This window comes from Parathielavia appendiculata (genome assembly GCF_033297405.1).
Source record: "Parathielavia appendiculata strain CBS 731.68 unplaced genomic scaffold N657scaffold_3, whole genome shotgun sequence".
Lineage (NCBI taxonomy): Eukaryota > Fungi > Ascomycota > Sordariomycetes > Sordariales > Chaetomiaceae > Parathielavia > Parathielavia appendiculata.
In genome coordinates, this window is record NW_026944222.1 from 2,710,456 (window position 1) to 2,736,271 (window position 25,816).

Below are 25,816 nucleotides of genomic sequence, written 5' to 3' on the forward strand. Positions count from 1 at the left end.
AGCGGCTCGAACTCCAGTTTTAGTATGGACGCTCTCCCACTCCTCCAATAGGCTAATTTGAGAGTAGTGTACTGCATGGGGACCGGGGACCGCAACGGTATGGCTGACCGATACGCACTTGGCTGACCCTGACATCAGGGACCATCGGCCGAGTCCCCGAGCGAGTTGCCAACAGCCACCACAGGACGGGTACATGCAGCCTTTCTAGTTCTCCCCGCTCCGCAGCTTGGAGTAGCGCAGCGTCGTGTATGGATGTGCCAAGCTACCGCGCTCTGCCAACGCTGCTGCATTTGTGCCCGTGCACCACGACGATGGAACAAGCCGCAACATCATGCAGTATCATCTTCGCCATATTCTGTCGACCTCAGGGTCCAAGAGCGGCCACCAACCCGTTTAATCGGACGGCCGGCAATTCAAATGCGGCACCACCGCCGCGGTCTCACGACCGAATCATTTTTGCAGATTTGGTTTGACCAGAAACGGTCGTTTGGATGGCATCGATTGGTCCTTGTTCGCGTAGGAAGCAAACAGCAACGCCGAGAGGCACGAACTGGACACAGCTGTTGATGCTTCCTTCTCCTACGAGTTATCCTTCGGCCAACCACTGCATTCCGTCATCAATAGTAAGCCATGTTACCGTTAACGAAGCTGAGAGCCGAGTAACCACATCAGTGATACATCGGGGAGCATCACAGAGCCAGCATCAATCCGCATAATCATGTCTGCTGGCACAGGCATGCCCTGCTCATGGGTGCTTGCTTGCATATGGATGTCAGTACATGTTGATACGTGTCCGCTCCGCGATCAGTACCTTACTTATGATTCACCCACTGGTCCTCTTGTAGGCTGCGTACACTGATCGCTTCGTCCTTGTACGACACTTAAGGGGTAGTACCTCATTGATCGGAATCTCGATCTGCAGCTGTCCTGAAAATTCAACCCATCTACGATAGATTAATTACAGGGCACATTTAGAGCTCTGAGATATGACTGTGTAGTCCAGCCCTGGTTTGTTTGGTAGCAGGGCACACGGGCAGGCCCTGACCAGAGAACCTACCTTAGGGAAGAAAAAGAGAAAGACCGGTGAGGGGTTGGGGGAAGGGAAGAAGATAAAGAAAGGAGTAGGACTGACAAACATCTGTCTTGTTTCCTTACCTTGTGCTCGCTTACTGATAAACAAATCATGAATGAATTGCGAACGTCCAAAGAGAAGAAAATAACATCAACATGACACTACGCCGCAAAATCCGTATCAATCAAAGCTGACCATGCTCAAACAACACGTCGAGTCTGCCCAGTCTCAACCTCGTACACCCAGCCACTGATGGCAATCGAGTCCGGCACCAATCGCGATTGCTTGAGGAAGTCAACGTCGTCGGCAACAGCCTTCTCTAATTCGGGAAACGGCAAGAAATCAAGCTTTCTCTCCTGAAGCTCCGCATGGGCGGCCTCTCTTATCGCCGGAACTGGTCAGCTATCTTCCCAATCGAGCGATCACAGGGAGACAGACTCAAAACAAGAAGATAGGAGAGAACTGGTCTGGAGGTAGTTGAAAGCGGACGATGTAAGGCGAAAGAAAGATAACATACGGCAAGTGAAACACAATGAAACGAAGAAGGAAGAACTCAAGAAGAGCTTGAAGAGGTAGGAAGAACGTCACAAAGTAGTAACTCACCCCAACCTCTCCCGCACAATCTGATACGCATCCGCATTCTTGAATGTCAGCATCCCACAACCGGTGTGCTTCACCAGGACGATCTCCTCGGTCCCCAGCAACTGCTGGCTGATGATAACTGATCTCAGGGCGTCCACCGCCGAGGCCCCAGCCTGTTTTGTTTCTCGTTAGCACATCACTCCCTTTCCCCTCCCATCCAACACAGCATATCATCCGTTCTTCTCATGCTCATCACCAAAAACAACAACCCGACGGAATACTTCGAGTGAAACACTAGCCTATGAACACAGCCACACATCAACCTGGACTCATTCACCACCGATACCACTCCCGGTTCACCACAGTTGATACTCCACACTCGATAACCACATCCACCACCACTCGCCCAACACTATATATCATATGTAGCGAAAGAAAACACTGACAATGGAATGAAAGCAAGCGAACTCACATTCCGGATCACATGCGCATCCCCCAGCTCGATGCCAAATGCCTGTGCCGGATCGATACGCGCGTCCATGCAGGTGAGCACCAGATACTTCTTCGACGGCGGCAAGGCAAGGTGGCCCTTGTCAAAGGATGCGGCATAGCGTGCCGAGGCGGACTCGACGTTTCGTTGGACGGGGGTAGCGACCATATTTTTGTTATTGTAAGTCGCGCCGGTTCTTTGATGTGGGTCGTTGATTTTTTGCGAGAGAGCGCGAGGTTCTGGTTGGAGTTAAAGTTGGAAGACCTAGAGAACCGGGGATCAGCTTTATACCTTACACGGTGGATAATATAGTTGAGTGACCTGCACCTCTTCAGGTAGTCTTCCGTCGTTCCCAGCTCCAGAAAAAGGCAGCTTGGGAGTAGCGGCCACTGCTTCCGGCATAGCAGGCGATGGCGTGCTCAGCGGAACCCCTCCCCCAGTCCCAATCATGATCAGGGGAGAGAGCTTGATGGTGTCGCACCACAAAGCCACGGCATCTCACCATCTAAGTGATCTGCGCTTTGCATTCAGACGTGCCGCGTTTTGCGGACCGCAGCGCTGTCGTCGAGGGGCTTACAGAGCACATGAATGTGGTCGAAGGGAGAGAAGGAAAAGGCGTGTGGTGTAAGACAGATCACAACTGCACAGCGGCATACATGCTGTCTACCCAACACCCAACCCTTGCCAGCTACCACAACCAACCATCGGAACCAGGTATTGTGCAAGCAGAATGAACAGTGTCCAAAACGGGAGTGACGAAGGAGTGGCTGGTGAGGATGATGAGTGGCTATTTGATTTGGGCCCAGACTTGGAGAAGATGTGGACAAAATCAAAGCCTGTCTGAGAGTTGTAGACATACTCCTATAGATGGGTTAAATCCCATCGTGCTGGACAATGTCTGATAGTTACACGAAGCCTACCGTAAGTGACCACTGCATGCTTTGTTGCTCCATGAGATTATGCAATAATACGGACCCGGTACATCTGATGCAACTAAAAGAATCTTAAGCTGAGTCCGGTTTCTTCGGCAACCCCCCGCCATTGTCAATACCTCACCAAAGAAATTCCCGTCGCATCTCGGCCAACGCGACGCGATCCCACGCCACCGACCCCCAAGCCTCGAACCGTGCCTCGTCAGTCGCAGAGCCCCATGGCCTACAACTCGCGCATGTCGATAATGCCGACCGCGCAGCAGCAGTCGCGGTCGCGCAAGAAGGAGGAGGAGGCGGCCTACGCCAACATGCGTCTGCCCGACCGCGAGATCGTCGGCTGTATCAACGAGCTCGGCATCCCCTTCACCATCGCCGACCTCCAAAAGCCGAATCCCATACAAGTGCAGATGATATTCGAGTGGTTTGGCGAGCTACTCATGAACAAGACACGGCAGACAGTCGACCCGGCCATGCGCGCCGCCGCTGAGGACATCTGCGGCGACTTTGGCGACTCGCTGATGCCGCCCGACACGCGCAACCTCATGGGCTTCTTCGTCTCGCTGCGCCGCCTGATGCTCGATTGCGGCGTCAACGACTTCAACTTTATGGACATGTACAAGCCGACCCACGACCGCCTCGTCAAAATATTCAGCTACGTCATCAACTTTGTGCGCTTCCGCGAGAGCCAGACGAGCGTCATCGACGAGCACTGCAACCGCGCCGAGAGCACCAAGGCCCGCATCGAGCAGTTGTACGCCGAGAACCAGAACATGGAGGCCCAGCTGGACGAGATGCGCGCCAACAGGAGGCAGATGGAGGTGCTGGTGAGCGAGAAGACACGGCGCAACGAGGAACTCAAGAGGAGGTTGTTGGAGTTGCGGCGGACACAGGAGAAGGTGGCAGCCCGGTTGGAGGATGCGAAGACGAAGAAGAACGAGCTTGCTCTCGAGCTGGAGGAGAAAACGGCGGCCAAGCTGGCACTCAAGCAGGAGAGCGCTAAACTCCGACCATACACGCTGCAGAGTCCTTCGGCGCTTCAAGCGAGCCTGACAGAGCTGAGCAACACGCTCAACAACGACAAGTCACAAATCGACTCGCTCGATCGGCGAGCACGCGCCTTGCAGACCTCAACCGACTCCTTTACGGTAGTCTGCAGCGACGTAGCCTCGTGCATCAAACTGCTAGAGGAGATTGCAGTCGAGCTTGCCAAGGAAGAGGAGGACAACGCTAGAAACGCAAAGCAGCGGGACGCGCTTACGGAACGCGGGGCCAACGTGCGCGAGGTTGAGCGGACCGAGGCTCTCCTCCAGCGGCAGTTGGCCAAGTGGACGGAGCGGACCGAGACGCTGCGGGCGCAGAGTCAGGAGAAGGCGCAGCGGGCTAAGGAGAAGATGGAGGAGCTGCGGGTGGTGCACAAGAAGCTGACCGAGGAGCGATCCGAGAAGGGCAAGGATATCGAGCGGAGGAGGGTGAGGATTGAGCAAATTGAGAAGAAGGTATGCCATCTATTGTACTTGTCAAAATCCATGAAGTTACTGACGACGTCGCAGATGCTCGACCTCAAGGAGAACATCGAGAACGAGGTGCACGCAGCACACGACGAGTACCTCAAGATGGAGGCGCACATCAAGCTGTACATCACCGAGATGGAGCAGGCCATCTGAGCGCCTCATTACTACTATAATGTCTGGATAATGTCGAAATGCGGTCGGTTGGGTACGGCGGCGGCTCTGGGTTCAGGACAGGATACCACGGGACGGGCAGGGGACAGGTTTGGGCAGCGTCGGCGTTTGGTTGTTTGGCAGCAGGATCATCCACACATGTAGGGATTCCCAACATGCATGCCATGAAGAAAGCATCACGTCTCATACATACCCCCAGATGTCGGTATCGCCAGACACGTTTTTCCAGCATCTGTCTCATCCTCCACCGCCCACATACCCGTGCCACTCCCCGTCCCGAAACCGAAACCACCTCCGCAACAACCTCCCCACATTTACCGTCATGCCCGTCCACCCCGACTCTCCCCCAGCTCTTTTAGCGCTCCCGCCGCTCAAAACAGGCACCCTCTCACCGAGCACGTCCGCCATCCCCAGCCGTGAAGTGGAATTTGAAGATGGTGACGCCGACTCGACGAGAACAACTCCCAACCCGGCCCGCCGGCCCGCCTCTACCAACAGTGCGGCGCTCGCCCCAAGCCCCTGCGCGCTCCACTCTGAGGTGTGCCGGTGAAGCGCCAGGAAGGAGAAGACCACCAACAGGGGGGCTGTCCTCTGTTGTCGCTGAGTGAGAGGTGGTGGTGGCCGTGGGTGGGGCGGGGTCTTGGCTGAGGAGGAAGAGTCGGGGAAGAGGGAGAGGAAGGCGCGCAGGTGTGACACGGTCGGGACGAAGATTGTGCGGATGTGGCGGGTTGTGGAGAGTTGCGATAGGTGCGGGGTCAGAAGGGGGTGTGGTTTGCCGGGTGTAGGGTGGTGCTGAGGAGGTGAATGTTGTGGTTGCTGAGGCTCAGGTTGTGGTCCGTTTGGTGGATGGGCTGCTGCTGGTGGCCGAGTGTCAGGACTGTTTTTGTTTCGGTCCGGCTTTTGGTAGGTTGGAACTGCAATGGTGTCGTGCGAGTCTTCCGTGGTGTGCTGTTGCAGTTGTAAATCTGATTGATATGGCCGCTGCTGCTGTATGAGGTCCTGTATGAGGGAGGACAGAAACTCGGCGCGGTCGGCGCAGATGATGAGGGTGGTAGGGTAGCTGCAGCGGTTGATGATGAACTGCAGGAGGTCAGAAAGGAGTGCCGGAGAGAAGAAGGTAGGGGTTGGATAGGTGTTGATGTCCATTGAGGCCTTTGTCCCAGCCGAGTTCGAAGTTCTGTAATACCGGATTGAACCACGAGACCGCTTTTCCGGCCTGCTGCTACATGCATGAGCGCATCTCTTGAGACAGATCGCTGATCGATCTTGAGGCGCGGACCGACCCGCATGTCCTAGCGAACGGGATCCACAGACACACTCCAGGTTATCCACAGCAGCGTTACCCCGCTTTAACGTTAAGGGCTTAGCTGCATGCCCCGCAAACTCGTCGCTTGGGTTCGCGGTCACGTCACTGCTCTAAGCAACCCCTTGATGATTTCGGCATCCGCCAAAAAGCTAGGCAGAGCGGTTCCAGCTCGCGCTGGAGCAACAACACCCACGACCATGGAATCTATAGCGAGGATATCCACCCTCCTTGAGAGTGGTTCGTTTATTGATGAACCCCCAGTGCGCCGCCACAGCTGACGTCGCTGCTTAGCCCGGGAATTGACCCTTGACGCTGCCTCGGCCGCCCGCAGCGCACGCACCCCATCCCGACCTCTTGATCGGAACCAGGTGAAAAGGCTCTTGGATAGTCGCAATGAGCGGGAAGTGCTTGATGGGCTGCGGCGCGTCATCTCGGTACACCCTTCCTTCCTTCCAGCTAGCCACCGCCGGTCTTTCTCCCCGCTAACTGCTTTCTCAGATGATGTACCGCGGCCAAAAGACACTCCCCCTATTCTCGTCCGTCGTCAAGAATGTTGCGTCGCCGAATCTTGAGATTAAGAAGCTGGTTTACATCTACCTCATCCACCATGCCGAGGAGGAGCCCGACCTTGCCCTGTTGTCCATCAACACCATCCAAAAGTCGCTGTCCGACACGAACCCCCAGGTGCGTGCCTTGGCGCTGCGCACCATGTCGGGTATCCGCGTGCCGGTCATAAGCCAGATTGTGTCGCTAGCGATTCGAAAAGGCGCTGGGGATATGAGTCCGTACGTCAGACGCGCCGCGGCATTGGCCATCCCGAAGTGCTACCGCCTTGACCCCACGCAACTACCCCAGCTGCTAGAATACCTCTCAACTCTGCTCGGAGACAAGCAGTACTACGTGGCCGGTGCGGCTGTGACGGCTTTCATGGCGATCTGCCCTGAGAGGATAGACCTGATACACAAGCATTACCGGAACCTGGTCAGGATGATTGTGGATATGGACGAATGGAGCCAGCTGTCGACGCTGCGGCTGATGACAATATACGCGCGAAAGTGCTTCCCGAGAAGGACAAAGACGGTGAGGACCAAGGAGAGAGCTGCCGACCTCCAAGATTTCTACGGTGAAGGTTCAAACAACAGCTCAGAGGGCGAGCAGGTCCCGGTTCCCAACCCCGACCTCGAGCTGCTTCTCAACAGCATTAAGCCCCTGCTTCACTCTCGCAATTCGGGCGTGGTAGTAGCCGTAGCGAGGTGCTACTCCGCCGTGGGGACTCCTGCGTACACCAAGACGGCCGTCGGACCGCTAATAGCCCTGCTCCGTGGCGCCCAGGATATCCAACAGATCGCCCTGTTCAACATCGTGTCTATCTGCCTGACCTGTCCTGCTGAATTTGTCAAGTACGCCACTCATTTCCTTGTCCGTGCAACTGACACCCAGCCGGTATGGGAGCTCAAGCTGGAGCTGCTCACTCTCATCTTTCCACATGCTCCACAACACGTCAAGAGCCTCATCCTGAACGAGCTTGAGCATTTCAGCCGAGGCTCAGATAAGATGCTCGTGAGAGAGGCGGTACGCGCCATCGGGCGCTGCGCGCAAACAGACACCGCCACGGCACCCAGATGTCTGCGCCTACTGCTTGGTCAGATTACAAGCCTAGACGGCACTCTAGCCGCCGAAAGCTTAACCGTCATCCGCCACCTCATCCAGCAAGACCCAACGGCACACGTTGCCACCGTCATCCGGCTGGCCAAGAACCTCGACTCAGCTACCGACCCTCAAGCCCGCGCCACCATCATCTGGCTCGTCGGCGAATTCTCGGGGCTCAACGGCGAGGACAACATCGCCGCCGACGTGCTACGCATACTCCTGAAGGACTTTGCCTCGGAATCTGAGCTTGCCAAGCGCCAGATCGTCCTGCTCGGCGCAAAGGTCTACCTGCACCATCTCAACCGGCAAATCGAAGAATCTCACTCCCAGTCCCAGTCCCAAACCGAGGACGAACCATCACCATTCCACCACTCCCAGCCCACCAGCGGTCCTCAACTCTTCGAAGACGAAAACCACCCCGTCGCAAAACTTTGGCGCTACCTCCTTCTGCTCGTCCGCTACGACACGTCATACGACCTTCGCGACCGCACGCGCCTCTACAAGGCCCTGCTCTCGGTGCCGCAGCTCGCCACGCTGATGCTGCTCGCCCCGAAACCGGCTCCGCAGGCGCCTAGTCCGTCAGAGACGAGGAAGGGGTACACACTCGGCTCGGCCGCGTTGGTCCTTGCCGGCGCCGGCGCCGGCGGAGGGGTGCATGGCCTGAGGGGGTATGAAGATTTACCTCTGTGGGTGGAGGAAGGGAGGGAGCCGGATGGGAGGTTGAGGGATGTTGATGGGGCAGGGGAAAGGTATTATGGGGAGAAGAAGGGGGTTACTGTTCCTGCTGCTGCCGAGGTGTTGGATGCAGCTGCTGCTAGGTCGTCCCCGTCGTCGGTTGGGGCCGGGGCGAGGGCGCCTAAGGCTGCGAATGGCGTCGGGGAGAAGACGTTGGATGATTGGTTGGCTGAAGATGAAAGTCAAGAGGAGGAGGAAGAGGAGGAAAACGAAGAGGAAGAGGAGGAGGAGGAGGAGGAGGAGGAGGAGGAGGAGGAGGAGGAGGAGGAGGAGGAGGAGGAGGAGGAGGAGGAGGAGAATGATGAAGAGGATGATGAAGAGGAGGAGAGTGACGAGGAGGAAGACGAGAGTGAAGAGGAGTCTGAGGAGGATGCCAAGCTCATGCGGTCCTCATGACGGGCGGGATTGAATCTGAATACAAGCAGTTGATGTTTACAATGCTCCTACTGTGGCTCGGTGGTAGTGGGTGGTGATCACAGCCGTGGGAAGGGGCAGTGGTTGCAACGAGAGGCTGGTTGGACGTCACTCTAAACGAACTCTGACTGTACCCCCGTAGCTCAGCGCATATGGACAGAAAATGGGGAAACGCCAGCCACCCTTCAGCGTTCTCTTCCCCATCTCTTGCTGGCATACCTTATCCAAAGAGTACATTCTCACGGGCTCTGGTCCCTTCGGCATGCCTGTGTTGCTTGGGTCTTCTCCAAGACCAGCCATATAATTTCCAATGGGCGGACTCTGGATCTATCCCGAATATCCCCCTGTCAAGCCGTAACCTGAGCCAGCTTGGCCGCCAGCCGCCTCTCCGTCTCCAACACATCCCGAGGAGACTTCGGTGACAAACACTCCCTTGTCACCTCAGCATAGATCCTCCCGGTAATTCTATTCAAATCCGTCAGCACTCGTCTCAGCCACTTCACTTATACCAACCGCACACCAAAACAAAGAAGCGAGGGAAGATAGGGAGAAGAAACACTCACACGTCCAAGCGCTTAGCAGCCTTCTTCACAACCTCAGCGTCCTTACACACCTCCTCTTCCTTTTCGAACATCACAACCTCCATGCTCTCTCCAACCTCCCCCACAAGCGGCGCCCGCAGCGCGATGTCCTCCCCCTCCATATGGTCCAGCGTCTCCCACAGCCCCAGCTCAAGCAGCACGCAGCCAACGCTGTACAGGTCGTCTAGGAGGCGGTAGGGCGCGCTGCGGCCGCGTGGGTCCAGACGGCGCTCCGGATGGGTGTAGCAGTCAATGACAACGTCTCGAGGCGGTTTGCGATTGGAGTTTTTGAGGATGGGTTTGAGGCCTTCTGGTTGGGAATAGGGCGGTGGCGGGTCGCTGGAGACTTGCTGTAAGTTTTTTTGAGGTGGTGTCAGTTGATGACTGTTTTATTGTTGGGGGAGCTCGATAGGGAGCCGCGGAAAGGGAGATAGGGAGAGTGGTAGTTCGAGGCGAGGGGGTTTGCTTACTATTTGGAGGTAGGCATCGTGGAAACCGACAATGAGAGGCTTGGTGAAGTCCAACTTGGGGAGGAGTCCGTCCCTTCCTTCGTGCCTGCGCTGATCCCTGCTCCGGGGGACAGGGAAGAAGAGGAGGTTATCCGGGCGAATGTTTCTATCATATGGTTAGTTGAGGTGCAGAAAGGGTTGGATAAAAAGGGTGAGCGGAGGGGCGAGCCACACCTGTGGGTAAATCTAGCAGTATGCATTAGATGGACAGCGTCGAGGAGTTGTTTGGCCAGCAGGAAGCGAATTCCGAGGTCTAAGCTCTGGGGTTCCTTTAGGATCAGCTGCCGTAGGCTGGTAGGCTTCCCGATTTCGGCGACGGTCGTCGGGGACGGAATGACCCTTGTGGTGGGTTCGCCCGGGATGTCTTTGTGAGACTCGCGACCTCGAATGTGTGGCGGCAGTTGGAAGACAATCCCGATGTTTCTAGGGCTCGAATCATCGAAGATCAGCCCGATTGAAGATGGCAGAAGGATCTTGAGTGGCTTGTGGGCATGGAGGATGCTCCACGTCACTTTGGTCTCATCCAGAACCTTGAGAATGGCTGAACCTGAAGCATGCTTGTCGAGGAATACCCACTCAACAAGCACTATACGGGACTGGTGCTTGGTAGGGTAGTCGAAAAGACGAGCTAGAGTGGTGTTCCTGTCAATGTAGTATGGCTTGTCGAACGAGAAGTCAGCACGGCTGAAGATCTTCTTGCGGGACATATCGGGGTTGGCGGATTGGATAGCCAGGCTAAAGTTGACCAACTTTGACAGGTCTTCAAACCTCGCCTTGGCCCCTTGATCGATCGAGTGCTTTGCCTCATAGGCCGCTCCCTCCTCGAGCCGTTTCGCTTTGTCTGGGTCTTTCCCGATGTCTTTCACGGCCAACTCGAAAAGCTTTCGATCCGCATTCGCACGGATCGCTTGTGGTGCTAAGAGTTGAAGGTATCTGTTGAACTCGTCCAATCGGCCAAACAAGTCCTCGAGGCTGGACACGGTTCCAGAAATTCCAAAGCGGATCTTTTGCAAGAAGGCCATATGTCTCAGCCGGTTTTCATCAAAGATAGCCAGGTCTGCTCTGGGGAGTTTATCGTTGACGTCGGAAAGATAACTGCTGCCGTACTTCATCTCAAGAGCAAGGTCCTCTGACTGATGGTGTGCGGAGACTTGAAGGACCAACCCATATCTTCTCTTGAGCTTCTCTGGATCCGAGAGTGTTCGGAGGAGGGCAACTAGCTGTTGGAGTATTCCCCTGGCCAAGAGCGTATCTGTCTCGGCAAACTCGGTGATCTTCTTGTCAAGTCTTTCGTTGGAGTCGGTCCAGGCTTCATCCCATGCCTGGAAAATCTGAGATGGAGGAATCAGCAACGCACTGAAAAAGCGAGTGACTCATGCGGACCGTCATTTGCAATTCCACTCTCCCCAAGTAAAGGCGCAACTTCCTGTCAACGACGAAAGCGTCCCTTATGAGCACAAACTTCTCTGCACACAGACAAGGTAGGTTTATTAGTGTATGAACATTCTCTACGCAATTGCCCGTGCTTACCTCGGACAAGCGGGAGAAGGCCAGAAATAGAACTGGTGATTGAAAAAGGGTCAGCCATGGCAACGATTCCGGGTACGGCGAGCCCTCAATCTGGTGTGGAAGGTTGACAGTCACAGAACAGAGAGAGCGGCCCAAGTGGACTCCGTTCAATTCGTTTGGACGGCGCGGATGCTCGCTTAAAGGCATTCATCCATGGGAAGTAGCGAGGTTCAGAGAGGTCAAGGACTTCCTTGCTTGGCGGCAACGCGACACCGGCGCATCATGCATGTAAGATGCAAGCCTGCGGTAAGACGGGAGTTTGGGAGGGAGGGGGCAGAATCCGGCCCAAGTTCACGAGCGGGGTGCTTCCACATTGCAACCTAACGATCCATCTGCTCGGGTCGTACTCCCCAAGCCTGGGTAGGTTCTGCAAGCCGGTTAACACAAAGGACTGATATGGTTCTACCCAGTAACCAGCTACGTGATCAGGTTTTGCATGAAGAAATGCGCCTTGAGAGTAGTGTAGAGGATTCATTCAACTGGGTCAAGCCGAGATCCACTCATGGAAAGCATTCGAGGAAGGCGCGACCTTCTGCTGCAGGAAGAACCAACAACCGGAGCTAGTCTCCAACCTCAGCCACTCAAGAGAAGCCGAGTGGATGCATGCAGGCGAATGGAAGCAAGTGGGCGCATGCTCTCTTGTTTGAAGCGCCGCTCAGAACCAGTCCATGCTTTGTGGCGGTTGCCATGAGAGACACCTGTTGAGTAGCAAATGCAGTGTCTCACGGTCACGATCGGGGAACAATGGTCTGGCAATAGGACATACGATAATGATCAAATATCACTGCATTGTGGTAACTAGACGACTATCCCACATAAAGAGAAACCCTTCTCCACGTTCTCTGCCAGAACCTTTAATTTTGAATACTAGTCAGGCCGAAGATAAGAAGGGTTAAATCGTTGACTTTCTACTAGTTCACTAACGTTAGTTACTATTGAGAAAAAAGATGAGAAGGGAAAGACAAAGGGATATATGTGGGAGATGCAACTACCTTACTTTTCCAGAAGGACCATCCAGTATAGAAGGCGACGAACCTCCATCAGGCAACCGATCCAACTTCACTCCACAGCCTTACTTACCTTAATCTTGTCAGTACCAGGTAATCAGCTCTCACCAGATCCTGGACTCGTCCCTCTTTTAAATCAAGAAGAGATATAATCCCAACCCAGAGACCGAGTCGAACCCCCGCCGACGCAACCAACCAAACATCACCGCCCGCGCCACCCGACTACGACTTACGACGACGACGTAATACTACACCCAGCAAAAGACCTACCTCCAAGAGACGACAGCAACCTGCCCGAATTTCACGATCTTCCCGACTCCTCACCGTCATCCTCCCCCACCTCCGTACCTCCAACACTCTCCACCGTGCGACTCACAACAGGATAATGCAAGAATGTCTTACCGAGCCTGACCGCAGGACCGCCGTCGCGCTCGCGCAGTTGCACCGTCTCCGTCACGATCGTCATGCGAGTCAGCTAGGTCATCTGGTTGTAGGCAGGCGCCCAGCGAGGCTGAACAATGCATTGATTTATACACAATGTCGACTGAACCTGACAAAGACTTTGAGCAGGTAACTAAAGCACCGAAACCCCTGGCTTTGTTTCCTACATGAAACCCGAACAAAGCACGCAGCTCGTGGCGTTGTAGATGTACATAATATGATTACCTTACCAACACACTTTATGTTCCCGCCCTGTTAACCGGGTCGAGGGAGCCTTCATCCATGCAGAACTCCAAGGTCCGTCTCCAAACGCCGGTTCAAACAGCCGCGTGATGCCCAGAACGCCAACTCAAACAAAAATGCCAATAAATCATCGTTAATCATCGTGCCATATTCGAGGAGGTGATGATGAACGCCGAGCCACCGATGATAAGGAGGTTGATGTAGAAACACCACCGCCAGATTCAAACGGGATATATGTTAAACACATCACCAACGGCGACTGTAGACGGTCAGTGAATCGCGCCGAAAAACACGCCCCCAGAATATAATGGACTTACTCAAACGCCGCCGCAACCTTGACTCTCTTGATCGGTTTCTTCGCCACCGGCTTGGGTTCCGGCTCGCTCGAGTCCCCTGCCAAGCCCAGCAGCTCAGCCTCGAGGGCGGTGAGAGGTGACTCGCTGCGGCTGAGGCTGCGATTGCTTCTGTTAGGGGTTGACGCTGGGCTACGGCCACGGCTCCGAGCGCGACTGGGGGTCCGAACTCGGCTACGGCTTCGGGACGGTGACCTGCGTCTGCGGGATGACCGGTCCGAGGGCCGACGGGCCCGCTCCTCGTCTCGGTATCGTGGGGTTACCTTGTCGAGGGACTGTCCGCTGTGGTAGCCGCTGTCGTGCCGCTTGTCCGCGTAACTCACCCTTTCCTCCTTCGAAGGGGAAAACTTGCTGTCGCTGTAAGAGTCGCGGTAACGACGGTCACTGGCGTTTATGATGTTGGTCTCCCCTGCCTGCGGCGACCAGGGATCGGCTTCGAAGTTGAACTTTGCCGAGGACGGGCTTGGCCGACGAGGAGACACTGCTCGGCCGTGGTTCTCATGCGATATATTCCTGCTACCCTGGGACCACCGAGTCCGCTTTTGATGCCGAGCATCCCCATCATCCTCGAAGCTGGCATCGAGAGACCGCTTCCGAGGGCGCCGGTCCTCCCTGCTCTCAATGGGACGCCAGCCACCTCCAGCATATTGAGCAGGGCTGTAGTCACGGGGCCGGCGATCTTGTGGCGAGTAGTCCTGGGCATAACCATTCCGGTCACTGCTCAGATCGAAATCGCGTCTGGGCGCCTCCTTGTAAGCAGACCTGTCAATCTGGAATCGTGGGGGCATTTTGATTGCAGACGAAGGAGGCGGAGGTCCCGAAGGATCATAAGTCGTATATTCGTGTTCGTAGGCAGGGAAGCGACGCACGACCATCCCCGGATAAAGCCTAAAGACGGGATCATACTTGAGAATCTCCCAAGAGGGGTGGTCTCTAATGGACTGCGCGAACTCCTTCTGATTGCCCTCTCGAAAGAACTCGGATTTGACGCAGGTCGCGTTGTAAGCTGGCGGTATGGTGGGGTCTTCAGTATACTCAACGGCGAGAGGGATGCCGACAGGGTCTGCCGGCTTCGTCTTGATCTCGGGAAACGCCAGCTTTAAATGCTCCTCCAGCTGGTGATCCCACCCACTCTCGAGTTTCTCGCACCCATCAGCCTTGCCATCAGCCGTTGGTGCTCGAGTTTCCTCATCTTTGACCTGGGGACCGACAGTCTTTGTCTGCTGTTCATCACGGCTATGCCGGGGTCCCTGGCGTTCATTTCGGGCGTTGTCTTTCCCATGCTTGTCCTGCCCATGGCGGTTCTTGTCACGGTGCTGCGAGCGTTTGCCCGCATGATTCTTTTGGTGCCTGCCGCGATGGCTGCTCAATGGGGTTTGGTTTGCTGAGGAAGGAAGGGGAAGCGGCGGAGGAGGTGGGCCGGTTTGGGATGTAGCCCAGCCGGGAGGAGGAGGGTAATGAGGCCCGGCCGGCGGCGGCGGGGCGTACGGCTGTGGCTGCCCCGGAGGATACTGATACGCACCGGGCGGAGGCGGCACCGGAGAAGGGTAAGCGGGCGGATAGTGGGCAGAGCCAGGCGGGGGGGGGGGTGGTGGCGGCGGCGGCGGCGGCGGCGGCGCATATTGTTGTTGAGGGTATGTGCTGGGCGGATACGAAGGAGGAGGAGGTGGGACTGGCGGGGTTTGACTTGGGGGGTAGTAGCTTGCTGGCGGGTATGGTGTGGCGTACTGTGGCTGCCCATAAGGAGCTTGCTGGCTATGCTGGGGCGGCGGCGGCGGTGCGGGAGAAGAGTAGTGTCCATACTGGGGCTGTGGAGGAGGGTGCGGCTGGTAACTCCCAGGATAAGGATTCGGAGGATAGCCCGGTTGCGGGTACGCTTGCATTTGAAGAGGCCGGGGCGGCGGGACACCGGGTGGAAATGGCGGTGGTGGTGGCTGGCCGTATGGAACGGCTGGAGGGCCTTGATGTGAAGGTGGAGCAATGTAGTGAGTGACGATGGGGCCTTTCTTCTCTCTGGAACCCCGTCCTCGCTCTGTGTTACCGTGCTCTTTCTTCTGCTGCCAACGCTGGAGGCCCCTGCAGCTTGTCATCAGCCAAACCGTGAAGGAAACCGGAGCATTGCATCCCACAGTACATAAGACATGGGAACTTACGCAGGTACCGCCCTAGTAGGCTCCGGACAGGCAATCACCCAATGCCCCTTAATCCCACAGTTGTAGCACACCGCGTCCTGTTCGGGGGCCGTCTGCCCAGGGGCCGTTCCAGCCATGGCGAGCCTGCTCGGGACGCAAGTCACACTTGTTGCCCGACGATGCAGATTGGGACGCTGGCCGGGTCGGTAGGCCAACGCCGAGGGAAGAGATTGAACACAGCAGTAAACAACCGGAGCAATGAGGGCAGAATCAGCTGTCGGCCAAAATCGTACCAGGGCTTTGTACTCGTCCGAGGTGTGGCGGACGGCTGTGCGATGATGATGCGGTCCAGAGCGACAGAGAACACAGGGCCAGGAGGTAAAGCTCTCAAAGAAACGAGCGTAGTGTTATGAGAGACTACTCATATGTAAGGTGACAGCAGGTGGTGATATGCCTGATATGTCCAGTAGATGTGATGTATTGTACCTAACAAGCCACAGATCGTCAGTAACCGCGGGAACACATCGGGCCGCCCGACTACAAGATGCCGGGCTCACCTCGATGCATGCTTGCAAGAGTTGGGAATACCTTGGGGCGGAGTCTCCTTGGAAGACGCCGGATGCCTGCCGCGATCAACCGAACCGGAGGCGGGCCGCGTCGGTGACGGGCAAGAGATACGACCCGTCCAGGTCCACGAGGGTTCCGGACTGGCGATTTCCGACGGCGAACCGGTCGCACTCGAAGTCCTCCGCCAGTGAGCCAATGGAAAATCGTCTTCTCGCAACATGAAGAATGCAAAAGCCAGCAGAGATGGGCTCCCGGACTGGTGCAGTCGCGTTGCGTAGATCTGGCTGAGGTTAGTTTTGCGGCTGTTCTTGATTGATCAACCCAAAAACCAAATTCAGAGGTTCATGTTGCTTGCTTGGGCGTGTCTAGCCGCAGCCCGCCACACCTGCGGGGCTCTGACCGTTCAGCAGTCACGTGCAAAAAGCGAGCATAAGCGCCGCCATCTCAGGTCCTCAACCCAGGGCAGCATCCGAGATCTCGCAGGTCCCAACAACGGCTTGTTCAGGCCGGAAGATTGGCTGAAAAGCGACAGGGTTACGATATTGGTGGCATCAAGAGAGCAGCGAAGGCCGACGGGCCGCCAACAAACGAGCAGCAGACAGAAGAAAAACCATTAGGCATTTCAAATAGGCAGCTCATTGCTGGCTTTGGAGGCAGGATTCAGCTTGTTGAATCCAGCTGGATATGTCCGGTCTAAGTGGTGGTGGAAGAAAAGCTGAAGGAGGCCAAGATCGGGCATCAGAAATTGGTATGGCTTGTAGAGAGCAAAGCCAAGGAAAGCCGGCCACTGAAGGCACATACAATGCCTCTCCAGCAACATTGGTGTGGCTCCTTTTCATCAGCTGGGCCAGATGCAGCCATCCGGCCGTCTCTCCCAGAAGGCCATTGAAGTGCTAGGGCCAAGCAATGTGTTCCGAGAAAAAGAGCAGCAAGAGTGAATGGACGACAGGGGAGAGTTGCCTTCAACCCGCGAAATTTGAAGAGAACCACACTTGGGCGAGAAATCAGGGCCAAAGGGCCTCCGGAACGACCACTTTCAAGGTAACGGGCCACCTGCTGGATGGCATTTTTAGTATTGGCGTCCTTTTGGGTGTTCTCCATAACAGGCTGGGCGGTGGTTTGAGTAAAGTTGTTTGTGAGAGCGAACCAGCGCAGCAAGAACGGCAACAAAGCAGGGAAATGAGGGAGAAAGTTGCTGGGCACGATCAGTGGAAAGAGCTCTGCTTTTCAACAAGAGCTCGCCAGCCGTCCAAGTGGGGAACTCCCGTCCATGCACGTGGATGTGAGCTTGGTGAAGCCCTTTCCTTAAGCGAGTGCCGAAGTTGCTCCGAGCCCTCCGATCCAACCATTAATGACGTTCTGCTGAAGTTGCAGGGCTGGAGTTTCTTTGATTGTTTTGCTGATTGATGGCAAGAACCCCGGGCGACCCTTCTCTCAGCCTCTCACCAGCTCGAGACGTCGCCCTCACTTGTCTCGCCAACTGTCGCTTCCTTCACACTTTTTTAACCTAACCTCTGCCAGATCCTGTGGATGACGGGAGTCTCGTTGTATACACTTCAAGCGCTTGTTCCATGTGACGCCTAGTCTCGGCGAATATGTTGGTTCGCAGAATACCGCAATCTACCGTTGACATCGCTCAAACCGGGAGTTGTAGCCCTCCCCTCTGCGGATCCTGATACCAGTCCCGCCTGTTTTTGCTTCCTGCATTCAGCTTCTTCTTCCTCGAAGATGCCGGGGCTCCCTTGTGAGTAACTCTGCCGCAACAACGTCAACCTGCTCGCCTTGGCCACGCCCCCCAGGCGAACAGGAAGACCACCAACCATCATGCCCCGCCTATGCTGGCGAGGTGTTAGACCAGCGCAGCTGATACGCCCCACTCCAGCTTCCGTAGACCTCGACGAGTGCATCTCGCGCCTCTACAAAAAGGAACTCCTGGCCGAGTCGGTCATCGAAGCGATATGCGCAAAGACCAAGGAGCTGCTGATGCGGGAGAGCAATGTGGTCCACGTGCGCGCCCCCGTCACCGTCGTCGGCGACATCCACGGGCAATTCTACGACCTGATCGAAATATTCAAGATTGGCGGCTGGTGCCCGGACACGAACTACCTGTTTCTCGGTCAGTCACTCGGCCAGAAACACACTCGAATGGGGACCCGCGCTAACTGGGAAACTCCCACACAGGCGACTACGTCGACCGAGGCATGTTCAGCGTCGAAACTATATCTCTTCTTGTTTGCCTGAAACTGAGATACCCCAACCGCGTCCATTTGATCCGAGGGAACCACGAGTCGCGCGGCGTGACGCAGTCGTACGGCTTCTACACCGAGTGCTCGCGAAAATACGGCAACGCCAACGTTTGGCATTACTTTACCGACATGTTTGACTTTTTGACGCTGAGCGTGGTCATCAACGACCAAATCTTTTGCGTCCATGGGGGTACGCCCCTTCTTCTCTTCCACCACCATCCAACTCCCAGCTAACAAACACAACCCCCGTAGGCCTTTCCCCCTCAATACACTCCATCGATCAGATCAAAATCATCGACCGTTTCCGCGAGATCCCGCACGAAGGACCCATGGCCGATCTGGTCTGGTCCGACCCGGATCCGGAGCGCGACGAGTTCTCGCTCTCGCCGCGCGGGGCAGGCTACACGTTCGGCGCGCAGGTCGTCAAAAAGTTCCTTGCCGTCAACAACATGAACCACATCCTGCGCGCGCACCAGCTCTGCCAGGAAGGGTACCAGGTGCTGTACGACGACCGGCTGAGCACGGTGTGGAGCGCGCCCAACTACTGCTACCGGTGCGGCAACATGGCCAGCGTGCTCGAGGTGAGCGACACGGGGGAGCGGTTCTTCAACGTATTCGCGGCCGCGCCCGAGAACGATCAGGTCAAGGACCAGCAGATGGGCGGCGGCGGGGAGAAGGATGGCGGGGCACTGCCGGACTACTTTCTATAGACGGCATGGCCGACGTGGATGGGAGGGTGCCATGGCCAATGGTAATGCTCGTAGGCGCTGCCGAGATATGGTGAAGGGTCCCTGGGAATTAGATATGGGAATGGCCCCATCTGACGTTTGGAGCTGGCGTTTGATCTGACAAACCAATTACTGGCACATATGCAAGATACAGTACTGCGAACAAATGAAATGACGATGCTAAAGAGTGTTGCACAATTCGCTCGTCCTAAGGCCTGGCTTGAGAGTTCATTTTCTTAGTATTTCCGAGGTTATCTACCACCCGAGGTTGGTGCCAGAAAGCAAACGTGATGGTATTCATTGTGGTCTTTCCACAGAAGAGATAATTGAAGACCACGTGCCAGAGCAGCAGCAGGACGCAATCCCAAATCCACCCCTCAGAAAAGCCCAAAGCAACGGCAAACTCAGCCAGCGGTGTGTTCTGTCGTCCAAGGGAGAACCGCCCCGCATGCCCCAGAGGCCAAAGTCATCCGGAAGGCGAACACAGGAGCAGGCTGACTCCAATCCGTGCCAGAACTCTCAATTTCACACGTCAAAATCCGTGGACCCCCTTGCCGATCAAGGCTAAGTAATACCCGCCTCTCAGTCAAATCGTCTTCCGTATCCAGTTCTAATCCTTTTGAACCAAGCCATGAGAGCAAAGCAGGTGTCGTCCGTTGCCGAGTGTTTGTCACCCAAAAAACAGGGCGCAAAGAATACTTGAAAGGGTGAACAAGATCACCAGTCCTTGTCGATCTCAAAGGCCCACTCGAACTGGAGGTGGGTCTTCTTGTCGTCGTCAACGAAGCTGGAGTTGACCGTGTACGAGCCACGGACGGCCCAGCCCGAGGGGGCGGTCTCCTCAGCGACTAAGAAGCATGGAGTTAGTCGATCACCGATCTGGGTCATTGTTCGGGTCAAGGATATAGTTACATTTCTTGGTGTAGAAGGGAGTCTTATCGGTGTTGGGAGCGTAGCTGCCCTGTTGTACCGAGATTAGTTCTGTTGCTTCGCTCTGAGCCACGTGACTGGATTGTAGAGAGTCTGCTTACAATCATCTCGTCCGACTTGCCGCCAGGGATCCGGATGCCCTTCCGCTTGATGACCTGGACGTAGTGCAGACCGCTGAGGATCTCGTGCTGGACCTTAAACTGGGCGCTCATGGTGAAGGTGGCGCCCTCCCTGATCTTGAAGGGCGTCTTCTTGAGGCTGTCTGCGCTGCCAGGGGCTGAGAGGTCAATCACAACGGGGGGACGACCGGGCGACTCCATCGTGAGCTTCTGGATGATGCACACACGCGGGTCGTTGGGGTCCGACAGGTCCTTGCCACCACCCAGACCAAGCGACTGCTTGTAACGCTGGAGAGACTCGTCGTTCTCGTCTGAGTTGTCATCGCTGTCAGTCTGGCTTCGGTAGCAGTTGAGGCTCTTGATGGTAGAAACAGCAGTGTTCTGAAGCTTCACAAGGACCCGGCCCGCGGGCTCCTGGTCGTCCTCAGGGTAGTCGCAGGGATAGGGGGAAGGGCGCCGCGCCGAGCGATGCGCCATGAGACCGTCGGCAGACTCTCCAGCCCCAGGCCCAATCGACTGCGATCGGGCTCTGTAGATGCTAGAGTCGCCAATGGAACCGTCGCCAGCCGATGAGATGTCAGGTCTGTCATGGGACTTCCGTGCATCAGGCGCGACGAAGGCGATCTTCCTGCCTGAGGACATCCTGTCGCTGGACTCAATCTCTCGTTATATCGGGATTGGTGTATCAGTTGTCTCAAGGGAAAGCACCAAAGGGTGAAGCGTGCAGCACGGAAGTGAATCGGAAGTTCAAAAAAGTATAATTGCGCCGCTGTAGTTTCACGCGGTAAAGGTTAAAGTATAGTGAAGGCAGAGAGGGAAAGGAAAGTGGAGAAGAGTATTGAACGTAAGGGTGGTTGTGTGAGTGATAGAGACTCTCCGAGCAGGATGGGGGCTCTACCCGGGTGCTCTGAACGACGCCAAGGAAGAGTGATGGAAATTTCAACCTTCAGAAGAAAGTCTTCCTAGTTGGAACATGTTTCTGGTGTTCAAGATGAGAGTAATAGGGCTTGCCCTGGAGTGTGCTGGTCCGGTAACCGATCAAGAGGACGATTCAGCACTTGCTTGAGCCAATTCTCGAGTCACAGCTTTTCCGTTATCACAACTCGTGTCCAGGAAAGAAGGCCAGTCATGGTGCTTCTCTTGTCCAGAACTTACCCATCTTCTGATACTCAGCCAGGCTCTGCTTGGGTTGCGAGAGCTTGTACCCCGAGGTCTATGAGGAAGAAGTCAACACTACCTTTCCACTCGAGCAGTAGCAATCTAACTCACTTCCTCGGGGAGCAGCTCGTCGTCCTGAGGGGCCATGACGAGTTATTGAGATGTTCAGAGGAGTAAGTGGTTGTGGAATAACGCTGCACGCTGTCGGTATCAAAAATCACGGAGTGGAAAGATAGAAGATGCCGTCAAGCTCAAGGTTGAGGTGGGACCAAGCTTATTTATTTGGCATGCCAATGAGGGGTGGAGGGGTGCGGTGAGACGGCCCACTTGTGTCTGCATCATTCGTCAGAAATCTGGAACATCAAGTGAAGGCACAGGAGGCGGCTTTCCCCATGCCCAACAGTTGCACGGCAGCAGCACAAATTGAAACCACCTTGCGCCTTACCAAATCGGCGGACTCAAGCTCTTTGTCGATTGCCAGAAATAGTGACGATTGAACCAAGTACCTTGACTCGGTGCCGCTTCGTTGTGCAACCTTGAACTGCCACAAGTCGTTACTACCCCACAAGTCGTTACTGCCCAGGAGCCACTGGGCTAAGATCTGGAGCATGGAGGTTCTGTACCTAGTGAAAAACGGAGATCACGCTGACCCGACGCGATCTGCTGTGATCTCCTCCAGGAACATCTCCCACTGTCGATGCTATATGTTGATTCTTAGAGCTCGTTGTCATCGCCGGCTTAGGTCCAACCGACTCACCGCTCATTCATGGCCCTAGACTCGACATGGACAACCCAAGACAGGATATAAGGAGTTATACGTATCGAACGGAAGGCATAATCTTTCGGATACTTCATTTTCTCCAGATCCAAGCCCGGAACGCCAACTTCTCTCGAGAATGAGCCTCGGTCAGGAGACATCTGGCAGCCAAATCACTGCCAGGCTAGCCAAGCCCGTGCCCAACGATCGTGGCTATCTACAGCCCAAGAACACAGAACGGGCCAAAATGGAAGATAGAAATGAAGGAACATTAAGATCAAGCTAGAAAGTAAGAGAAAAGGGAAGAGTGATAGGAAGACACAGGGGAAGAGGAAGAGCAAAAGGAAGAAAAGCATATAAGACAGTGAAAGCGAGAGACTCAAAGATGAAGAATTGTAAATACGTTATTCCGCGCTAGCAAGCAAATAAGGGTTGAAACTGTACAGCGTATTTGCGACCTCAAGTTCTACAATGTCGTTCCGAGCAAACCTGAAGAGAACTTGCTGATGACTTGAGGTTGGTGAAACCAGTCGCTCGATTCTCCCCGCAATCGGCATCCACCCCCTGATGTGCTGGACGCTACAGAGAGCAAACCCCATCTCGCCTCCATTTGAGGAAGTGTGGGGCAGTTCAAGCTTGGTTGCCCAATCGGCGTCGAGCGGCTGAAGCTTCTCTCCCCCATCTTTGCGGCTGTGGTCCGTGCCCTTCCACTCACGCACGTTGAATCTTCCCCCGAGTCGCGCTGGTGGATGGGCCCGCCATTTGATTGGGACAGGTTACCCCAGAGCCCCCAAGACTTTCCATCAGTCACCCGCTCGCAGATTGCGCCCAACTCCCAGACTGCATCAATCGGATCTCGAGTATTGATATCGCGGCGTCGCGTTGTTGTTTCAACAGCCTTCTTCTCGGTCCTATCGCCGTATTGGTTTTTAGATCTTTGTTTGTTCTTCCAACCGAGCTCTTCCAGTGGTGACGCCTTTGACAAGCGCACGGCACGAAGGCCCCTGCGGCTGCGCGCAAAGATTTCGCTCGTCGCGCTTCTCTCCCATCCCTGCCCTTAACGGACGCGTTCAAACGCCGCTTCACTCGAGCTGCTCTTCCATCAGCGAACACATCCGCCCACTCAAAACCCATCCTGGAACAATGTCACCGAACAGACGTCTTCCTGAACGGCACAACCCTCTGTTACTCGAGGATGTGCCGCCTCGTAGGTTAATCGTCTTCGCGCGCAGAACGTTGGTGGTACTGACTGGGCGTCATAGACAGCGAACTGGTCAGTCGTCGCCGGCTCGGCCAAACCCAGCTGACGGCGCGCATGGTCGCCGCAGTCGCCGGTGGAGAAGTAGACAAGTCGACGCTCGGCGCGTTTGATTACGCGCACCTGCGGGCTCCGCTGCCCAAGGGCATCGTGTCGGGCATCTTCAAGTCGTCCCCCCCGAGCTACTTCCTCATGCGGCGCAGCCAGGACGGCTTCGTTTCTGCCACCGGCATGTTCAAGGCTACGTTCCCCTATGCGACGCAAGAGGAGGAGAACGCGGAGCGGCTGTACATCAAGTCGCTCCCGACAACAAGCCCTGACGAGACCGCCGGGAACGTGTGGATTCCGCCCGAGCAGGCTTTAACTCTGGCCGAGGAGTACAACATCTTGCCCTGGATCCAAGCGCTTCTTGATCCCGCCGATATCGCTGCCACCGCCGGCGCAGACAGCGGCCCGCCCAAGAAAATCACCGCGCCGCCCAAGTTTTTCTCTGGCCAACCGACGCTTGTCCCCCCGGCTCCCACTTCTACGCGCGCCTCCCGCAGTCGCCGCTCCGCTAGCCCGGCCAAGTCAACAACCAGCAAACGCCCCATTGCCAGCCCCCGGAAGCGGAGGGTTGCCTCTTCGCAGTCGTCAATTGCCACCGACAGTCTCCCGCCGAGTACTGGAGATTCGGTTTCTCCCACCCTCGTCAACGGAGAGTTGTCATTCCAGTCTCAACTCTCGGCCGTGTCCAAGATTGCCAAGATTGCCAAGGTAGAAGAGACCACCGAGGCTGACCTAAAGATTGAATCCATCGAGAGGGAGCCAGCCGTTGTTCTCCAGCCGGTAGAAGAAGAGCCCAAAATCAAGGTTCACGTCGATCAGGATGTTAAAGTTGACGCGGAGGGCGATGAGGTCCAGCACACCAAGGTCGAGGTCGAAGTTCCCCTCCTCAATGGCGAGCTCCCTTCGGCTGATGATGCAGCAAAGATGGTCGCCGAGGCCAAGGCCATGGTTGAAGCTGCAGTCAAGGCCAACAACGAGGTCGTCGGTTCTGCTTCGGGCAGCGGCAAAGGCAAGCGGAAAGCTGACGATATCGCTCAAGACGAAGAGGGCGAGGAGAAGGATGAGAGCGCTGTGGAGTCGCCCAAGGCGAAGAAGGTCAAGACAGAGGCCGAGCTACGCAAGGAGAAGATCCGTAAAAGAGCTTTCTTTGGCCTCACTGCTACAGTTGCTGTGGGTGCTTTTGGGTAAGTGACCTTTACCGTTGTTCGTTTCCATGGGCATCGCGCTGACGGATGCAGTGCCCTCCTCCCGGTGATTGCGCCATACGTCACAAATGCCCTATAGTGGTCGCCTTGCATCGGGGCAGTACGCCGTTCTCTTCTGCCTTGGACCCGTTGGCATATCGACTGGCCAAGCATTGCGCAACGGTGCGTTGACTCTAATTCAGCTCTTCACTGATTTGTCTTGGTTTGGAGTTGCTGGAGGCACGCTGGGTAGGGTGCGGCGGATTTTCCTGCTATTTTGAACACGGTTCTTCCCATTTCACCCTCTTTTTCTAAACACATACCACATACCCCATACGGCAGAGGCCGGCTTCCAGACATACGCGACATTAGAGTAAGGGAGAGGTGGGTGTTGAGCGGAAGGCGGCGGGACTCTCACTTAGGGAACCTTTGGGATCCGAAACTACTCACTTGGATTCGGGACCTCGTAGGCTTGGGGAGATGAGCAGGGGGGAGCAGTGCCCCTGGTGATGGGAAGGGTGAGGCGTTGTTGTGACAAGATAATCCCGTTATCCCCCTATAATGAAAGGAGCTGGAACGTGCCAGTCCTTCATCGCGAGTTCTGGGCGTACGGCGTTTGTACAGAAAATTTCAAATATATATGCAAATGACAATGCGGTTTCCAACTTCGAAATCCGAACTTGATTGTGAAAACGAGTTGCCGACCAACAGCAGCCAAGTGACGAACCTCATGAACTTGGCGTTAAGAGGAAGGGTTAGGGTCTCATGAGCGGATCGCACGCTCGGACCAGGTTCTGAATCTGGCTCATTTCAGATCGCACACAAATGCTTTTTCCCACCCATCTCTTTTTCCTCCTCCACTCTTCCTTGTGATGAATGGAAGCCGTGTCTGCAGCCATGGGCGGCGCGTATCCTGAAGCGTTCAGTCGGTACCGGGAGCGGATGCTCCCGCATTCCAAGACATTGTTCCATTTTCCTTGCTGGTCCGGTGACCCGTGGGTTTGACCATCTCGAATGGGCTGTCAGGGCACATCCGGCAATTGTCGGCTTCCCCGCCCGGGCAACCAGCCGCTTGACCGGATCTTAGACCACCGGAAAGTGCCAGCTGTCCGGGGAAACTGTC

The 25,816-nt window shown here is 55.6% G+C and overlaps 9 protein-coding genes across 9 annotated transcripts; 4 read left to right on the forward strand and 5 right to left on the reverse strand.

Annotated features, from left to right (window-relative positions):
* Positions 1 to 919: 919 nt before the first annotated feature.
* N657DRAFT_307256 (carbonic anhydrase-like protein) lies at positions 920 to 2,517 on the reverse strand. The gene is made up of 4 exons (XM_062786718.1): positions 2,436 to 2,517; positions 2,127 to 2,383; positions 1,676 to 1,827; positions 920 to 1,453 (listed from the first exon to the last, which is right to left on the reverse strand). Exons 2-4 carry the CDS (start codon positions 2,310 to 2,312, stop codon positions 1,273 to 1,275), a joined length of 519 nt encoding a protein of 172 aa, XP_062650187.1. The 5' UTR covers positions 2,313 to 2,383; positions 2,436 to 2,517; the 3' UTR covers positions 920 to 1,272.
* A 777-nt stretch (positions 2,518 to 3,294) lies between these two features.
* Positions 3,295 to 4,740, forward strand: N657DRAFT_679347 (uncharacterized protein; the record flags this gene model as incomplete). Its single annotated transcript, XM_062796176.1, has 2 exons — positions 3,295 to 4,572; positions 4,627 to 4,740. The coding sequence occupies 2 exons, from the start codon at positions 3,295 to 3,297 to the stop codon at positions 4,738 to 4,740; spliced, it is 1,392 nt and encodes a 463-aa protein (XP_062650188.1).
* Positions 4,741 to 4,995: 255 nt separating this feature from the next.
* N657DRAFT_679348 (uncharacterized protein) lies at positions 4,996 to 5,904 on the reverse strand (the record flags this gene model as incomplete). The annotated part of the gene is made up of 1 exon (XM_062796177.1): positions 4,996 to 5,904. The coding sequence occupies one exon, from the start codon at positions 5,902 to 5,904 to the stop codon at positions 4,996 to 4,998; it is 909 nt and encodes a 302-aa protein (XP_062650189.1).
* Positions 5,905 to 6,190: 286 nt separating this feature from the next.
* Positions 6,191 to 8,845, forward strand: N657DRAFT_615147 (ARM repeat-containing protein; the record flags this gene model as incomplete). The annotated part of the gene is made up of 3 exons (XM_062790455.1): positions 6,191 to 6,301; positions 6,356 to 6,498; positions 6,563 to 8,845. Exons 1-3 carry the CDS (start codon positions 6,262 to 6,264, stop codon positions 8,843 to 8,845), a joined length of 2,466 nt encoding a protein of 821 aa, XP_062650190.1. The 5' UTR covers positions 6,191 to 6,261.
* Positions 8,818 to 11,733, reverse strand: N657DRAFT_643202 (uncharacterized protein). The gene is made up of 6 exons (XM_062792503.1): positions 11,484 to 11,733; positions 11,337 to 11,419; positions 10,128 to 11,284; positions 9,915 to 10,059; positions 9,427 to 9,794; positions 8,818 to 9,328 (listed from the first exon to the last, which is right to left on the reverse strand). Exons 2-6 carry the CDS (start codon positions 11,340 to 11,342, stop codon positions 9,211 to 9,213), a joined length of 1,794 nt encoding a protein of 597 aa, XP_062650191.1. The 5' UTR covers positions 11,343 to 11,419; positions 11,484 to 11,733; the 3' UTR covers positions 8,818 to 9,210.
* Positions 11,734 to 13,459: 1,726 nt separating this feature from the next.
* Positions 13,460 to 15,835, reverse strand: N657DRAFT_679351 (uncharacterized protein; the record flags this gene model as incomplete). Its single annotated transcript, XM_062796178.1, has 3 exons — positions 13,460 to 13,472; positions 13,531 to 15,642; positions 15,720 to 15,835. 3 exons carry the CDS (start codon positions 15,833 to 15,835, stop codon positions 13,460 to 13,462), a joined length of 2,241 nt encoding a protein of 746 aa, XP_062650192.1.
* A 2,254-nt stretch (positions 15,836 to 18,089) lies between these two features.
* N657DRAFT_569061 (serine/threonine-protein phosphatase PP2A catalytic subunit) lies at positions 18,090 to 19,221 on the forward strand (the record flags this gene model as incomplete). Its single annotated transcript, XM_062788636.1, has 3 exons — positions 18,090 to 18,381; positions 18,447 to 18,701; positions 18,764 to 19,221. 3 exons carry the CDS (start codon positions 18,090 to 18,092, stop codon positions 19,219 to 19,221), a joined length of 1,005 nt encoding a protein of 334 aa, XP_062650193.1.
* Positions 19,222 to 19,956: 735 nt separating this feature from the next.
* N657DRAFT_567622 (E set domain-containing protein) lies at positions 19,957 to 21,593 on the reverse strand (the record flags this gene model as incomplete). Its single annotated transcript, XM_062788531.1, has 5 exons — positions 19,957 to 20,087; positions 20,152 to 20,200; positions 20,271 to 20,599; positions 21,444 to 21,501; positions 21,558 to 21,593. 5 exons carry the CDS (start codon positions 21,591 to 21,593, stop codon positions 19,957 to 19,959), a joined length of 603 nt encoding a protein of 200 aa, XP_062650194.1.
* Positions 21,594 to 23,346: 1,753 nt separating this feature from the next.
* On the forward strand, positions 23,347 to 24,793 carry N657DRAFT_679354 (DNA-binding domain of Mlu1-box binding protein MBP1; the record flags this gene model as incomplete). The annotated part of the gene is made up of 3 exons (XM_062796179.1): positions 23,347 to 23,410; positions 23,466 to 24,693; positions 24,748 to 24,793. 3 exons carry the CDS (start codon positions 23,347 to 23,349, stop codon positions 24,791 to 24,793), a joined length of 1,338 nt encoding a protein of 445 aa, XP_062650195.1.
* Between the last annotated feature and the right edge of the window lie 1,023 nt (positions 24,794 to 25,816).

Excerpts from the sequence above, each read along its gene's own strand:
- N657DRAFT_307256 (XM_062786718.1), bottom strand. The coding sequence starts at position 2,312 with ATGGTCGCTACCCCCGTCCAACGAAACGTCGAGTCCGCCTCGGCACGC. Across the intron at positions 1,828-2,126 it reads ATGCGCATGTGATCCGGAAT|GCTGGGGCCTCGGCGGTGGA; the intron begins GTGAGTTCGCTT and ends GAAACAAAACAG. Across the intron at positions 1,454-1,675 it reads ATTGTGCGGGAGAGGTTGGG|AGAGGCCGCCCATGCGGAGC; the intron begins GTGAGTTACTAC and ends TCCGGCGATAAG.
- N657DRAFT_643202 (XM_062792503.1), bottom strand. Across the intron at positions 10,060-10,127 it reads ACTGCTAGATTTACCCACAG|AAACATTCGCCCGGATAACC; the intron begins GTGTGGCTCGCC and ends ACCATATGATAG. Across the intron at positions 9,795-9,914 it reads ACGATGCCTACCTCCAAATA|CAAGTCTCCAGCGACCCGCC; the intron begins GTAAGCAAACCC and ends AAAAACTTACAG.